Source organism: Hypanus sabinus, chromosome 11, assembly GCF_030144855.1.
Source record: "Hypanus sabinus isolate sHypSab1 chromosome 11, sHypSab1.hap1, whole genome shotgun sequence".
Taxonomy (NCBI): Eukaryota; Metazoa; Chordata; class Chondrichthyes; order Myliobatiformes; family Dasyatidae; genus Hypanus; species Hypanus sabinus.
The window spans coordinates 113,694,592-113,712,610 of NC_082716.1; the positions used below are offsets into that span (position 1 = coordinate 113,694,592).

Here is an 18,019-nt window from a genome sequence, read left to right on the forward strand (position 1 = left end):
TCCCATACTTGCTAGAGTTCACAAGAATGAGGGGGATCTCACTGAAACCTATCACATATTGAGAAGTCTGGATAGAGGGAGAGTCAAGGATCAGAGGGCACAACATCACAATGGAATTCATTATCACTGACACCTGTGGAGGCCAAGTCATTGGGTATATTTAAAGCAGAGGTTGATTGGTAAGGGCGGGGAGGTGGCTTCCGAATTGAGGGACAGTAGACAGGCAGCAGCACTGCGTTTATTCAGGGCAGTCCCTTCCGTTGGACAGTTTAGAGGGAGCATCACTGTGTTCATCTGGGCCGTCACTGCCCCAGGACTGTGTGATGGGACAATGTATGAGCTATGTAGTAGCAATGTATACAGCTATTTCATTAAACCAGAACATTTCATCAAACAAAAAGTAATGAAATCTGATGATAAGAAAAACTTTTATTTTTGTTTAAGGTAGATAAATTTACAGAAACTGCAGCAAAAATTACAAACTGTACAAGACAAACTCCATAGAAAGTTTTAACGTTTGCCTCCAAAGAGTGGTTGATCAGAAACGGATCTCCCACAGGAGTGATGAGTACAGCGAGAATATAAGACCACAGTATCGCAGGTTCACAAGAGTCCCTCCCTGGATTGATTAGAGACTGAACACAATGCAAACCCACTTGTTAATACAACCAGAGTTACTTAGGCCAACAAAGAGGAGGATGGGAAGAATGGGATCTATGTGAGAAGTGTCAAACTTCCAGACAGAGTGGAATTTAATCCCAAGGCAGTGTTTGAGATGCCAAGTAAGCTGGCACAGTAATCATGTTTCAGAGAGGATAAATGGGCAGAGTTGGTACCTCTCTCACAGCAATAAGCATCAAAGATCCCTGTCTGGGATTAGGCTGACTGACCATGATAAAACTTCTGCTCACAAACACTAAGGATGGTCTTCTAGAAAAAAAAGTTTTAAAAAAAAAAGAACTGACAGGCATGACTGTCGGACAAACCCACATCGTCCAAACCAAGGCAGGTGCTTCCTCCAAGAGGGGCCAGCAATCTAGGGTGCTGAACCAGCTAGTTCCTGTGCATCTTTGTTTCCTGTCTGGTCCGTGGAGCATTGTTACAGGGATTCGTTGCCGAGGTTATTCAGGGAAGAGCAGTAGAACCTGGGCTGCGGCAGTTGAGTGCCTGTGCACACAGAGTGGACAGTGGCTGCTGACCTAGTTGGGCCAGAGGATTCTCTGGATGGATGCAAGTCTGACTTGGACTCCAGGACGGCCCTGGACTCAAAATATGACTGGCATTGGGAGGAGGAAGAGTCCCAGGCAACTGAGTCAGCTGGGGGAAGAAACTATCTGAGTCCATCAATGGGAAAGGAAAACCAAACATTACTCAATGTGCCAGTCAGCACTATTGGTCACATTGCCTGGTCTCTGGGGAGGCTTGAAGATGCATATTCACTGAAGGGTATATGACCCTGCAAACTGGGGCACCTGCATCAAAGCACACACAGTACAGGGGGAGCTCAGAACGTGGGCTTCAACAACAACACACACACACGCACACATAAATGTATTGTTTGTGCACTCACACAACACACACACATGCACTACAAAGTTGCCATCACTGACTGGAGCTGAAGGCCTGCTGGAGAAACAGCAATGATCGCAGGTACTTACTGTCCAGCTAGTCTGTCCGTCAATGCTCCAGGGGACAGCTGGCAACTACACATCCCCGTAGGTTCCAGCTCCTGGTGGTTCATATTGGGGTAGGAAGAAGAAGCTGAAACTAATTGTTGGATTCTATTGATGTGCAAGCCACACGCACACACACACACATACGCACACATATCTGGCTCCTCCTGTTCTAGCAGATGGTGCCGGGTCATCACTTGGTTCTAAGGAACAGTAACCGGAGTAGGTTTCTGCCGTCTCTAATGGCGGTGGTGCGGGCTCCTCGAATGCGAACGAGAACGCCTGGAAAATAAGATGATTGCATGGTCTGCTCACTGAAATCAATCCCTGCCTCAACCTTCACCACAAAAACGCAGAACCGTTTCCTGGAAGGTGGGCAGATGGTGGGGAAGGTGCAGCTGAAGGAAGAGCAGGGGCAATATGGGCTGAATGGCCTTTAACATTATGACCACCAGTAATCTCTGATCTTCTGGGTGAGGTCAGGACAGGGACACGGGGTAAAAAGGGGGCAAGGAGAGGGAGGAAAGATAGAAGGAAAGGAAATAGCAAGGAGGTAAAGAGCAAAAAGTGGAAGGAGGAGGCAAAAGACTGAAGGGAGGGCGGCAGGCAGAGGGCTGGGGTGGATGAGGGGGAGAGGTGGGAAGGGAGGAGGAAGGAAATTGGCAGGAAAGGAAAGGAATAGAAAGGGAGAGGGCAGAGAGGGGAACAGAAAGATAGAAGGCAGGGAGCGATAAGGTGAATGAGGGACAGGACAGAAGGAGAGGTGCACAGAGGGCAGCAGTTGGGTGAGCAGCTGAAACCAAACCCCCCCCAACACCTGGAGAAAGAGGGAGGGCTCACTGTGGCCGGACCTACACCCTAGATCTTGTTCAATCTTGCTGACGGCAACGTGTACACACAGCAGGGACAAGGTGGAAGGAGCGGGAGAGTGGGAGAAGGAGTGCGGGACCCTCACCACCACCACCACCAGTTCTAGGACCAGAAACTGGCCCACCCAAATTAACACCCCCAACACTACTAAGCGGGGAGATGAGGTGACAGAGTACAGAGCCCTCAGAGTGAGAGGACACAGCCATTGGCACGAGCGTTGGCTTCACTTACCTCCGTGATGAACTGCTGTAATCACGACCTTTGAGGAGTGAAAGGAGAGGAGAAAATTAGCTGGGTGGGACATAGAACTGGTGAACACTTGGCACAGACCAGACAGCGGCTGAACAATTCCAACCTAAAACTCCCAGAGGAGCACATTCTATACAATAGCTCGACAACCTCTGGAGCATTTGATGTCTCATTGAGTTCGGAGGGATGACAGCGCAAAGGGATGGCTTTGAAACTCTCTGAATACTGGAAAGCCTTGATAGAGGACGTTTCCTATCATGGGGGAGCCTAGGACCAGAAGGCACAGCCTCAGAACAGAGGGACTTCACTTTAAAACCGAGCTGAGTAGGAGAAGGGTGGTGAATCTGAGGAATTCATTGCCACAGATAGCTGTGGAGGCCAAGTCATTGGGGTATTTAAAGCAGAGTGTTAAAGGTTACAGGGAAAGGCAGAGAATGGGGTTGAATGGGAAAATAAATCAGCCATGATGGAGCAGACTTGATGAGCCAAATGGTTTAATTCCTATGTCTGATGGCCTTACTACTGAAGGAAAAGCAAAAGACTGCAGATGCAGGAAATCTGAAATAAAAGAACAAAAAGCACTGTTAGTCACTCTGCTGGGCAGGCAGTGGGGCTGGAGAAAAGTGTCGGTGATCTGAACTAAAGATCTGCTTCCCTCTCCACAGACACCGCCCGACCAGCCAAGTGTACCCATAAGCTTTGCCTTTCCAGGGGAAGGAAGCACGAATTCACAGAGAATCAGAGATCAGAAACAGGCTCTTCAGCCTAACCATTAAGTACCCAGCAGCTTAGTTTGGCAATAACCTGTGGAAGGAATTCATCAGGTTGAGCAGAATCTGTCAGAGAAGGAGAATTGTTGATGGCTCAGAGAGAAATCGTGAATCAGGTCTTATGTTTTGACCTGAAATGTTAACAAATTCTCTCTCCTCCACTGAGTTCCTCCAGCAGATTGTACGTTGCACCAAATTCCAGCATCTGCTGTCTATTGGCTCTATTTATATCATAAAACCGTAAGACATAGAAGTAGAATTAGACCATTTGGCCCACCAAGTGCCATTCCAACATGACTGATTTATTTTCCCTTTCAATGCCATCCTCCTGCCTTCTCCCCATAACTTATCAAGAACTTTTCAACCTCTTCTTTTAATATACCCAGTGACTTGGCCTCTACAGCCATCAGTGGCAATGAATTCCACAGATTCACCAGCCTCTGGCTAACGAAATTCCTCCTCAGCTCTGTTCTAAATGGACATCCCTCTATTCTGAGATTGTGCCCTCTGGTACTAGACTCTCCCAGTAAAGGAAATATCCTCTCCACATCCACTCTATCTAGGGCATAGATAAAATGGATATAGAGAGGATATATCTTTCCTTTCAATATTCGATAGGTCCCATTGAGATCTCCTCCCACACCCCCAACTCCTGTGAGTGTAGTCCTAAGGCCATCAAACACTCCTCATATATTAACCCTTTCATTCTCAGGACAATTCTTATGAACCTTTTCTGAACCCTCTCCAAAGACAGCACATTGCTTCTTAGGTAAGTGGGCCAAAACTGCTCACAGTACTCTAATTATCCAGTACTTAGTCAGAGCTCTCCTGCGCTTTAGCATGTGCTCTTTAGATGCTGAGAGTCTCTCTGCCTCTTCCACCCACTCGGACAGGAAATTCCAGATTCCAAGCAACTCTCATTGTTACCCACTGAACACTGAGCGTGTAACAAGATGCAGGGGCATTGCTGGAACAATGGGTGCAAAAAACCCAACAGCATTTGGAAAGGAATAAATATCTGAAATCAGATCTTGGAAGGCCAGGAAGACTAGGTCATGGTTAGTCATTGATCAGAGAAAATGTGCAGGAAAGGACTGAAACACCTCTTCCTGCAGTGTAAGAACCCACAGTAAAATCGAGGCAGCATCCTGGTAAATCTCCTCTGCATCCTTTCTAAAGCCTCCAGATCTTTCCTAAAATGAGGCAACCAGAACTGAACACAATAGTCCAAGTGTGGTCTAACCAGGGTGTTATAAACCTCCTAACTCTTGAAGTCAATCACCAACCAATGAAGGCCAAAACACCATACTCCTTCTTAGCAATCCTATCAACTTGTGTGGCAACTTTAAGGGATCCCCCAAGATCCCTCTGTTCCTCCACACTGCCAAGAACCTGCCATTAACCCTGTATTTTTTATTAAGACAGAACATGGAACAGGCCCTTCTGCCCCTTCGAGCCACGACAACAACAACCTTCAATTTAGCCCTAGCCTAATCATGACTAATTTACAATGACATCTTTGGACTTTGGGAGGAAACACATACGGTCATGGGGGGAATGTACAAACTCCATACAGGCAGTGGCAGGAATTGAACCTGGGTCGTTGGTATTGACTACATTGTGCTAACCTTTATGCTACTGTGCCGCCCCCAAATTCTGCCTTCAAAAACTTTGTTGAAGAGGCTGCGTTTGAGAAGCATTAAAAACAGAAAGGCAAAGATACTTAGTAAAGGGAACTCAGAGCACAGATCCTCGACAGTTGCCAATTGAGGTTCAATTACTGCCGCAGTCTCTTGAATCAGTAACCTTGTTTTGCATACCACCCCTTTGAGCACACAGTTAAGAGTGGGTTCTGAGAAGTTACCACAGGAGAGATCTGTCCACATGCTTGGTTAGTGAAGCCATACCAACTGCTAAAGTCAAAAGATAAACCATACGTGTAGAGCTGGCTAACACGGCCACTCATACATCCAACAGCACAGTAAGTCACATAAACAAGAAGTTCGGCAGATGCTGAAAATCTCACAACACACACAAAACGGCGGAGGAACTCAGCAAGTCACACTACATCTATCAAGGGCAGTAAACAATTGAAGTTTTGGGCCAAAAAGTCCTTAAGAAGGGTCTTGGCCTGAAACATAACATAGACTGTCTACTACCCCCCACCCCGGCACCCCATAGGTACTGCCTGATTTACTGAGTTCTTTATTTTTCTTTTTATAGACATGGGTTGGCATGGACTAGATGGGCCAAAGGCCCTTTTTCTATGCTGTAATCTTCTATGATTCTAAGAGACACAGCGTGCACAGGCCTTTCCAACCCTTTGAGCCGCATTGCCCACCAACCCTGACTTAACCCTAACGTAATCTCGGAACAATTTACAAATGATCAATTACCTACCCAGTACATCTTTGAAGTGTGGGAAGAAACCAGAGAAAACCCATGTTGTCGTTGGGAGAACGCAGAGACTCCTTCCAGGTAGCAGTGGGGTCACTGGCACTGTGCTAACCACTACTCTACCGTGCCGCAGCAAGCTATCATAAAGGGTATCAGACTGACAGGAGGTTGTAGGGAGAAAAACTCAACACAAGTTTATATATAAGATTTATTCATTCGTTATGTGACTTGTCATCTGATGTAGGCGATCATGGTCTGTCATTGACGATGACTGTACTTGGCAAATTTCTCAACAGAAGTGGTTTGCCATTGCCTTCTTCTGGGCAGTGTCTTCACAAGAAAGGTAGCCCCAGCCATTACCAATATTTTTCTGAGATTGTCTGCCTGGCGTCAGTGGACACATAACCAAGACCTGGGATTATGCACCGGCTGCTCGTATGGCTTCACATGACCCTGGGGGAAGGGGGCTAAGCCCAAGGGTAACCTGCAGACTAGCAGAGGGAAGAAGCGCCTTACACCTCACTTGGTAGAAATGTACCTCCACCCCACCACCCTGTATAAGGGTCACAGATAGACAGTACAGCCCTTTGGCCCATCTAGGCCTGCTCGTCTGTTACCACTGTCTATTATCCATCTTGGTCACACGCACCATCTTCTGAAGGCAGAAGCTCTCCACTCACGTTCCCCTTAAACCCTTAACTTATGACCTCATTTAAGCTAGAGTGTCAAAATCTTTTGCCCAGAGTAGAAATGTCAAGTACTAGAGGACATGCATTCAAGACGAGGGGAAATAAAGAGTATTATTTATTTTTCCATCTATCTTGATATCTATCTCAAACAAGAGGAAATCTGTAGATGCTGGAAATCCAGCATTTCGTATTGATGGCCCTTTCTGACCTTTGAGCCGTGCCGCCCAGCAACCCCTCATTTAACCCAAGCCTAATCACGGGATCATTTACAATGGCCAATTTACCTGCCAACCTGTATGCCTTTGGACTGTGGGAGGATACCAGAGCACCCTGAGGAAACCCACATAGTCACAGGGAGAACATACAAACTCCTTAAAGGCAGCAGCAGGAATTGGACCCATGTCAGCTGTACTGTAAAACATTGTGCTGACCACTAAGCTACCATCCTACCCAAAGATGTAGGGAGCAAGATTTTTTTTTTAGAGATTTGAAGGTGGCAGGATTGGGCTGCTAGCAAGAGGTGGAAGCAGATACAATATGCGATAAAGAGACTTTTGACATATTATGCAGGATATTCAAGGAATGGACGGATGTGGATCAGGTACAGGCAGAAGAGATTCAGTTTAATTCGGCACAGTTGTTGTGTTATTCCATGTTTTACAGAGAGCAATTGGTGGCTGGCACTTGCTGCCATGGCAGGTGTGAGAAGTGGGTACAATAGAGATGTTTGGACAGACACATAACAGGCAGGACTGGACGGATCTGACCACTTACAGAATCAGGTTTAACATCACTGGCACATGTTATGAAATTTGGTGTGTTTACGGCAGCAGTACTAAGCAATACATAATAATATACAAGCCCCATTTCCAGAAAAGTTGGGATATTTTCCAAAATGCAATAAAAACAAAAATCTGTGATATGTTAATTCACGTGAACCTTTACTTAACTGACAAAAGTACAAAGAAAAGATTTTCAATAGTTTTACTGACCAACTTAATTGTATTTTGTAAATATACACAAATTTAGAATTTGATAGCTGCAACACACTCTCAACAAAAGTTGGGACAGAGTTAAAATAAGATTGAAAAGTGCACGGAATATTCAAGTAACACTGGTTTAGAAGACTCCACATTAAGCAGGCTAATTGGTAGCAAGTAAGGTATCATGACTGGGTATAAAAGTAGCGTCCATCAAAGGCTCAGTCTTTGCAAGCAAGGATGGGTCGTGGCTCACCCCTTTGTGCCAAAATTCGTGAGAGAATTGTTAGTCAGTTCAAAAGGAACATTTCCCAACGTAAGGTTGCAGAGAATTTAGATCTTTCAACGTCTACAGTACATAATATTGTGAAAAGATTCAGAGAATTCAGAGACATCTCTGTGCGTAAAGGGCAAGGTAGGAAACCACTGTTGAATGCGTGTTATCTTCGAGCCCTCAGGCGGCACTGCCTAAGAAACCGTCATGCTACTGTGACAATTATAGCCACCTGGGCTCGGGAGTACTTTGGAAAACCAACGTCACTTAACACAATCTGTCGCTGCATACAGAAATGCAACTTGAAACTGTATTACGCAAGGAGGAAGCCATACATCAACTCTATGCAGAAATGCTGGCAAGTTCTCTGGGCCTGAGCGCATCTCAGATGGACCGAAAGACTGTGGAACCGTGTGCTGTGGTCAGATGAGTCCACATTTCAGCTAGTTTTCGGAAAAAATGGGCGTCGAGTTCTCTATGTCAAAACGACCATCCCGATTGTTATCAGCGAAAGGTGCAAAAACCAGCATCTGTGATGGTATGGGGGTGCATCAGTGCCCACGGCATGGGTGAGTTGCATGATTGTGAAGGTACATTGACTCTGAGGCGAATATTAGGATTTTAGAGAGACATATGTTGCCATCAAGGCGACATCTCTTCCCAGGACGTCCATGCTTAGTTCAGCAGGACAATGCCAGACTACATTCTGCACGGGCTACAACAGCGTGGCTTTGTAGACACAGAGTGCGTATGCTTGACTGGCCTGCTGCCAGTCCAGATCTATCTCCTATTGAAAATGTATGGCGCATCATGAAGAGGAGAATCAGACAACGGAGACCACGGACTGTTGAGCAGCTGTAGTCTTATATCAACCAAGAATGGACAAAATTTCCAATTGTAAATCTACTACAATTAGTATCCTCAGTTCCAAAATGATTAAAAAGTGTTATTAAAAGGAAAGGTGATGTAACACAATGGTAAACATGCCTCTGTCCCAACTTTTTTGAGTGTGTTGCAGCCATCAAATTCTAAATTTGTGTATATTTACAAAATACAATTAAGATGGTCAGTAAAACTATTGAAGATCTTTTCTTTGTACTTTTGTCAGTTAAATAAAGGTTCACGTGAATTAACTTATCACAGATTTTTGTTTTTATTGCATTTTGAAAAATATCCCAACTGTTCTGGAAATGGGGTTTGTATTTAAAATCTGTGAATTACATTTGAAGTACATATTAATATTAAATAGCTACATTAAGTAGAGCAAAAACAGAATTAAAAAGTAGCGTTCATGGGTTCAATGTCCATTCAGAAATCGGATGGCAGAGGTAAGAAGCTGTTCCTGAATTGTTGAGTGTGTGCCTTCAGGCTTCTGTACCTCCTTCTCGATGGTAGCAATGAGAAGAACACATGTCCTGGGTGATGGGGGTCCTTAATGATGGACACCACCTTTCTGAGGCATCGCTTCAGGCAGATGGGATTGGTTTAAACTTGCATTACGTTTGCCATATACTTTTGGGGGAGGGGCAAAGGGCCAATCCCCATGCTGTTCTGGTAAATGGGCACACATGGGCAAGGATGGATGTGGTGGGCCAAAGGGCCTCTTTGATTGTTGTAGCATTTACTATCAGCAGGCAATAAGATCTCCCACTAGGGGATGGTGACTCACACCCTAGCGACTCAGGAAGGCACAGAACCATCATCTTAACTAGTGAAATAAGACAGTAAACCTGAAAGTTTGGGGGAACTTACACTGGCCACAGCACATGTTACACCAGTGACCACACTTCAGTGTAAAACGCAGTGGGGAAGGACACAGAGTGACAGTGTTGGCCGGTTGTAGCACACAATCTAAAAGGCATTCCACACCAGCGTGTGGCTGCTGATACCTTAGGACTGGTGACGTTCCAGTTAGACCAAAAAGGTCAGATCCCTCTGCATGGCTGTAACAAACTGGCACTGGTGGGGGGGGGGGGGGGGGTGTTGCTTTTCTGCTTGCGGAGAAAGCAACAGGAATTAGGCAGCAAACGTACAGGCCTTTTGGGCCATAATGTTGTACCAACCCTTTAACCTAATGCAAGATCAATCTAACCCTTCCCTTCCACGTAGACCTCCATTTTTCCTTCATCCATGAGCCCATCTAACAGTCTTTAAATGTCCCTAACGTATCAGCCTCTACCACCACCCTGGTAATGCGTCCACATTCTGTGAAAAAATGCCTCTGACATCCCCTATACTTTCCTCCGCACACCTTAAAGTCATGACCTCTCATTTTTGCTGTTTCTGCCTTGGGAAAGTGGCACTGGCTGTCCACTCTATCACTCTCTATACTGCTCTATTGTCACCTCTCATACTCACAGATTCTGCAGATGCTGGAAATCTTGAGTAACAGAGACAAACTGCTGGAGGAACTCAACAGGTCAGGCTGAAACTGTGGCCTTGCTCTGGGCTTCATGCCTGAGGACTCACTTTCAATACAAATGCTATTTGCTTATTTTTATTGTCTGCACGATTTGTTTCTCTCTGCACATTGGGTGTTGGTCAGTCTTTTTTTAATTTGTTCTTTTGGATGTCTTTGTTTTTTTGGCTGCATGTAAGGAGACGAATCTCAAGGTTGTATAATGTCTACATTCCTTGATAATAAATGTACTTCGAACTTTGATCAATGGAGGGGAATAAACAGTCAACATTTTGAGCCAAGACCTTTCATCAGGAATGAAATATTGACATTTTATGCCCCTCTATAGAAGCCACCACTCATATTCCTTTGCTTAAAAAACGAAAATCCTAGCTCACTCAACGATTTTCTCCTAAAACATGCGTATCTTACACGGAACTGCCTGATGAGACACAAATCTCAGAGCTCCCTTTGCACTGTGCTAGGAGGGGGTCCACCTGCAGTGGGAACTGACCCCAGCACTTTCTGACTCAGAGGCAAGTGGGGCCATGAAGAGCAGGGAAACCCTACTTGCTTCAATAGGCCCTGGGGAATGTGATGAGATGTTATATATTGCCAGCTCTTTCTCAACCAGGCTAAACTCACTGCAGTAGGTTAGGATTAGTGGAGGGGATGTGGAGGGGGAGGGGGGGGGGAAGGAATTGAAAACGGAACCAGCTGGTTTCTCTTTCCCCTCCCAGTCCGTATAAAACATTTCTTTCTTGAGACTACACAGAAACCCAAGAGCAGAACAGGAGACTAAGGCAGTGTTGCAGAGACTGGGAAAGGCTGCAGCCTTTTCAGATACTGCCGAACCAGGTACTGTTACGTATGAATGGGACAAGAACTACAACAGTTCTTGAGTACACGTGTTTACTGAGTCAGGGTAGTAACTGTACACGCAGGGTAACTTGTAGTGCAGGAGCTATGAACCAGGCCTACCAGGACAAAAATGCGGACCTGAAAACCCACATGAAGAGTGTCCCCCATTAGTGGAGTCACAGCGCGATCAATCACCTTCACGCACAGTGGCCACATTCTTGCAATTGATCTATTATGGTTCAAGTGGGACACGAATTAGCGGCAATGTGATTTCACACAGTTCCTGTCAGTGAAATGACCCGGGAGGTGTTACAGAAGCATCATTGGGTAAACCGGGGGGGGGGTTACTAACCCTTTTTTTATGCCAGTGTGCCTTACCATTAACCAAGGAGTCCATGGACCCCCAAGTTGTGAACCTCTGCGATAGAGTGACGGTGAGATTTTTTTTAAATTGCCATGTGACCCCTAATCTTGACCCACAGGGGGAGGTCCTGAGCATCTTAAGAGGAAGGTGAGGGAGGCAGTTTCAGGAGGGTACTGCAGAATTCAGTGGCTGTGTACAGAGGTATGGCCACCAACATAGGACTTCTGGAAAGTGTGCCAGAAATCTGATGGCCATTCAGCCCATCAGGTTTCTGCCCACTAAAAACCGATCTAATTAGATTATTGCCTTTTCTGAGTGCAGTCCACATTACTGCATGCCACATTTCTTCCCAGGCATATTTTCAATGTGTTGTCATTTTACTTTCAACACCACGCAGCACAGTAGCGTAATGGTCAGCACAACGCTTTACAATACAGGTAACCCTCGTTCAAGTCCCACTGTGGTCTGTAAGGAATTTGTACATTTTCCCCGTGACCACATGGGTTTCCTCCCACAGTCTGAAGACCTACCAGTTGGAACGTTAATTAGTCATGGTAAATTGTCCTATGATGAGGCTATAGGGTTAAATTGGGGGGTTGTTGGGCAACGCGGCTCGAAGGGCGAGAAAGGCCTATTCCACACTATATCTCAATCAATAGGCAGACATCAAGATAGATGGATAGATAATTCTCTTTAAACTTGCCTCCTGCCCTTGCCTTGAATGTGTGTCCTCTAGACTTGACACTTCTACTCTGGGAAAAAGATTCTAGCTTAAGTGAGGTCATAGGTTAAGATGGTGCATGGTAGATAGTGGTAACATTAGACCAGGCCTTAGATGGGCCAAAGGGTTTTATCTGTACAGTAGTGCTCTATGACTCTATCTATGTCCCTAATATATATAGGGTGGTAGGGTGGAGATAAGTCTCTACCTATTCCAAGTGAGAGAGAGTGGCAGGGGTGGATAGGGAGAGATGGACAGAGAGAGAGTTAGACAGAGATAGATAGAGAGAGAGAGGGAGATAGAGATAAAATAAGTAAAAAAGAAGAATGAAAAAAAAGATTTGTTTCCCTTGGTCCTGATAAGCTATCCCTTCAGTTGACCTTTGATAAACAAAGGGGTAGCCAATCAGGACTGAGGTAAGTGGGGGGGGGGGGGGGGGAGAGTATATAAATGTGAGCACTCCCAGAGAGAAACAACTGTGCACTGAGGGTGTCACCTCCACTGGTGGTGAAATGTCTGCCAAACTCAGCAAACACCACAACATCATAAATCCTTACTGTTCACCTCCACTAATCTCTCAATTTTATGTGTCAGGTGCAGCTGTGTCACAGCTCCAGCCATCCATGTTCAATCCTGTTCTCCGGTGATAACTGTGTGAAGTTTGCATGCTCTCCTGTGGCCGTGTTAGTGTCTCCTGCATTCCAAATATATGTGGGTTGATTGGTTAATTGCTGCTGAAAATTGTGTGGGAGATTTTAGAGATTAGCCTCCCGAACACATACAGGTTAGGATTAGTATGTTGTGGGCATGCAGTGTTGGTGCCTGAAACATTGTGGCACTTGCTGGCTGCTCAGTACAATCCTCACTGATTTGATTTGATTGTACGTTCTGATGTACGTTTGAGAAACGAAACTAATCTTTCAAAGATCTTTATCTTTATTTGCCAATGGACATTGAAATATCAAAACTGCCTTGTTTGTATCAACGACTAACACAGTCTGAGATGTGCTGGGGTAGCCTGCAAGTGTTACTGTGTTTCCAGCACCAGCGTAGCATGTCCGCAATTTACTAACTCTCACCATCTTTCTTTGGATTGTGGGAGGAAACTGGAGCACCCGGAGGAAATCCACATAGTCAGAGGGAAAACATACCAACTCCTTACAGACTGGGGCAGGAATTGAACCCGAATCACTGGCACTGCGAAGCAGCAGAATCTGGCAGGAATGAGTGAAATTAAACGCGACTATTGTAGAAGAGTGCTCATCGCTGGTGTGGAGTTCACAGCCTGTTTCCGTGGTGTCTGACTCTATGACTCAGCGTCTTTGTTCCAAAGGAAACAACCCTGGTCTCCCCAGTTCAGCCAAGATCCTCGTAAATCTCCTCTGCAAATTCCTCACTACTCTCACATCCTTCCTGTAAGTGCGGTGACCAGAACTGTGCACACAACTGCAGCCCAGCCTAACCAGTGTTTTATACAGAAGCAAAATAACTGCAACCTTCAGAAGCTGAAAAGAGTCAAATTTGCTGGAAATACTCATATCACTAAAAGAACACAGAACATGACAGCACAGTATGTTCCCTTCGTCCCACAATGTTGTGCCAACCCCTTAACCTACTCCACAATTAATCTAACCCTTCCCTCCTACATACTCCATAGTCCTCCATTTCTCTGTCACCCATACGCCTATCTAAGAGCCTCTTAATGTCTGTAATGTATCTGCTTCCACCACTAGCAAGGTATTCCACGCACCCATCACTCTCTTGAAAAAAAAATTCTACCTCTGATACCTCACTAAACTTTAAATGGACATCCTCTTGTACTGGCAATTGCTACCGGGAGGAGAAAGGTTGTCCACTCGATCCATATCTCTTATCATCTTACACACCCAATCAAGTCACCTCTCATGCTCCATCACTCATAAAATGTCCTCTCCAATCCAAGCAGCATCCTGGTAAATATCCTCTGCACCCTCTCTAATCCAAGCAGCATCCTGGTGAATCTCCTCTGCACCCTCTCTAATCCAAGCAGCATCCTGGTAAATCTCCTCTGCACCCTCTCTAATCCAAGCAGCATCCTGGTGAATCTCCTCTGCATCCTCTCTAATCCAGGCAGCATCCTGGTAAATCTCCTCTGCACCCTCTAATCCAGACAGCACCCTGGTAAATCTCCTCTGCACCCTCTCTAATCCAGACAGCATCCTGGTGAATCTCCTCTGCACCCTCTCTAATCCAAGCAGCATCCTGGTGAATCTCCTCTGCACCCTCTCTAAAGCTGTCGCATCCTTCCTATAATGAGGGGTGTAGACTGAACACAAGAATGTTAAATACAGTTCCCTCTTCACAGATGTTGCTTGACCTGTTGGGTCTTTCTAGAACAGACACGAGAGGCAGCAGATGCAGGAATCTAGAGCGAGAGACACAAAGACGCTGGAGTAACTCAGCAGGTCAGGCAGCAACTGTGGAGGGAAATGGATGGTTGATGTTTTGGGATGAGTGTTGGAGGTGATAGCCAGATAATAGAGAGGAAGAGTGGAAGTGACAAAGGACTTTAGAAGATAGAATCTGATAACAGGGAAGAGCGGAGGGTTGGTTTTCTAGCATTTTCCCTTTGAATAGCATTTCAAAGAGTTTTGAACAGAAAATGCCTGCTTGTGCAGACAGCGACTCCGTGGACATGGTTCAATGTCCTGTGGGCATCACCAGCTACCTGCTGTACATAGAGCTCTGGCCTACAATATTATACTGAGATTTATGCCAATGATACCTAACCCCTTCTGCCTGCACGTGGTCCATATCTCTTCATTCTCTGCCTGTCAAAGAGCCTCACAAGCATCTCCATCACTTAAGCCTCCACCACTAACTCTGGCAGCAGTGTTAAAAACCAGTCTCACACATCATACTTTCAACTTTCTGCCTCAGTTTAAATGCACATCTTCTAGTAGTTGACATCATGATACTGGGAAAAAGCTACTCTATGTCATAGAAAAGCACAGTAGAGAAGCTGGCCCTTTGACCCATCAAGTCCATGCCAAAACCACTTAAACTGCCTATTCCCATCGACCTGCACTAGGATCATATCCCTCCATACCCCTCCTTATCCATGTACCTACCCAAACTTCCCTTAAAACATTGAAATCAAACCTGCATCCATCACATGCACTGGCAGCTCATTCCACACTTTCACCACCCACTGAGGGAAATTTCCCTTCATGTTTCCCTTAAACTTTTCACCCTTAACCCATGACCTTTCGTTGTAGTTCCACCCACCCAATCTTGGTGGAAAAAGTTTCATTGCATTTGCCCTATCTATACACTTCATAAGTTTGTATACCTCTCTAAAATCTCCCCTCAATCTTCTATGTTCCAAGGAGCAAAGTCCTAACTATTCAATCTTTCCTTATAACTCAGGTCTTCCAAACCTGGCATCATCCTTGTAAATTTTCTCTGTACTCTTTCAACCTTATTCACATCTTTCCTGTATGTAAGGTGACTAAAACTGCGCACAATATTCCAAATTAGGCCTCACCAACATCGTATACAACTTCAACATAACATCCTATCTCCTGTGCTTTTGATTTATTAAGGCCAATGTGCCAAAAGCTTTCTTTACGACCCTAAAGATGATAAGGTTTTGTATATCATAATCTTATAACTCTCTCTGAGGTTTCCCCTCAGCCTCTACTACTCAATTTTGTCCAACCACTCCTGATAGCACCTTCCCCTTAATCCAGGCAGGATTCTGGTGAATCTCTTCTGCACTATCTTCAAAGACACCACATTCTTTCTGCAATGGGTGATCAGAATTGAACACTTACTCCCAATTCTGTAATCTGTTTTCAGGGATTACAGACTATAACCATATAACAATCACAGCACGGAAACAGGCCATCTCGGCCCTCCTAGTCCGTGCCACCTACCCACACTCAGCCCATAACCCTCCACTCCTTTCCTGTCCATATACCTATCCAATTTTACCTTAAATGACTCAACTGAACTGGCCTCTACTACTTCTACAGGAAGCTCATTCCACACAGCTATCACCCTCTGAGTAAAGAAATACCCCCTCGTGTTTCCCTTAAACTTCTGCCCCCTAACTCTCAAATCATGTCCTCTCGTTTGAATCGCCCCTACTCTCAATGGAAACAGCCTATTCACGTCAACTCTATCTATCCCTCTCAAAATTTTAAATACCTCGATCTAATCCCCCCTCAACCTTCTACGCTCCAAAGAATAGAGATCTAACTTGTTCAACCTTTCTCTGTAACTTAAGTGCTGAAACCCAGGTAACATCCTAGTAAATCGTCTCTGCACTCTCTAATTTATTGATATCTTTCCTATAATTCGGTGACCAGAACTGCACACAATATTCCAAATTTGGCCTTACCAATGCCTTGTACAATTTTAACATTACATCCCAACTTCTGTACTCAATGCTTTGATTTATAAAGGCCAGCGTTCCAAAAGCCTTCTTCACCACCCTATCTACATGAGACTCCACCTTCAGGGAACTATGCACTGTTATTCCTAGATCTCTCTGTTCCACTGCATTCCTCAATGCCCTACCATTTACCCTGTATGTTCTATTTGGATTATTCCTGCCAAAATGTAGAACCTCACACTTCTCAGCATTAAACTCCATCTGCCAACGTTCAGCCCATTCTTCTAACCGGCATAAATCTCCCTGCAAGCTTTGAAAACCCACCTCATTATCCACACACCTCCTACCATAGTATCATCGGCATACTTACTAATCCAATTTACCACCCCATCATCCAGATCATTTATGTATATTACAAACAACATTGGGCCCAAAACAGATCCCTGAGGCACCCCGCTAGTCACCGGCCTCCATCCCGATAAACAATTATCCACCACTACTCTCTGGCATCTCCCATCTAGCCACTGTTGAATCCATTTTATTACTCCAGCATTAATACCTAACGACTGAACCTTCTTAACTAACCTTATCCTTAACTATGAAATGCATAGATGGGGTAGATAGTCAAAATCTTTGTCCCACCCCCAGTGGGAGGGATATCTAAAAACAGGAGGGCTCAGGTTTAAGATGATCTGATGGGTACTTTGATTTTTATACGGATTGGTTGTTTATCTAGAACTTCTAGAATATCAGCAACAATCTACATTTCCAGAGAATTAGAATATAAAAGCAAGCATGTAACGGTGAGGCTGTATAAGGCATTGTTCAGACCACATTTGGAGTATTGTGTGCTGTTTTTGACCCTTTATCCAAGAAAGGATGTGCTGTCATTCCAGAGGGTCCAGAGGACATTCATGGGAATGAAAGGGTTAACACATGAAAAGCACTCGATGGCTCTGGACCTGCACTTGCCTAAGTTTAGAAGAATGAATGTGGATGGGAGAGGATGTTTCCTTTAGTGGGGGAGTGAAGGCCCAGAGGGCACAGCCTCAGACCAACAGGGTGCTCCTTTAAAACTAATATGAGACGGATTTCTTTAGGCAGAATCTAAAGATATTCATTGCCACAGATGGCTGCAGAGCCTAAGTGACTGTGTATAATTAAAGCAGTGGTTGATACATCCTTGATTAGTAAAGGTGGGGAGAAGGCAGGAGGATGGGTTGGAGAGGGAAAATAAATCAGCTATGGTTGAATGGTAGAGCAGACTCGATTGGGGCAAGTGGTCTAATTCTGCTCCTTTGTCTTATGATCTAACATCAAATCGTTCCCGAGTACAAGATGGACTCTTGACCTCACAATCTATCTCATTAGGTCTTTGCATTATTGTCTGCCTGC

General features: G+C 45.1%; 1 protein-coding gene across 2 annotated transcripts in view; it reads right to left on the bottom strand.

Annotated features, from left to right (window-relative positions):
• Nucleotides 1-409: 409 nt before the first annotated feature.
• clasrp (CLK4-associating serine/arginine rich protein) overlaps nt 410-18,019 on the bottom strand; it is a 116,021-nt gene continuing 98,411 nt past the window's right edge. For both annotated transcript variants that reach the window (XM_059985179.1, XM_059985180.1), the window contains 2 exons: nt 2,775-2,802; nt 410-1,955 (listed from right to left, as the gene is read on the bottom strand). In XM_059985179.1, the coding sequence (XP_059841162.1) occupies nt 1,913-1,955; nt 2,775-2,802 (71 nt within the window). In that variant the 3' untranslated portion in view covers nt 410-1,912. The remainder of the gene's footprint in view (nt 1,956-2,774; nt 2,803-18,019) is intronic.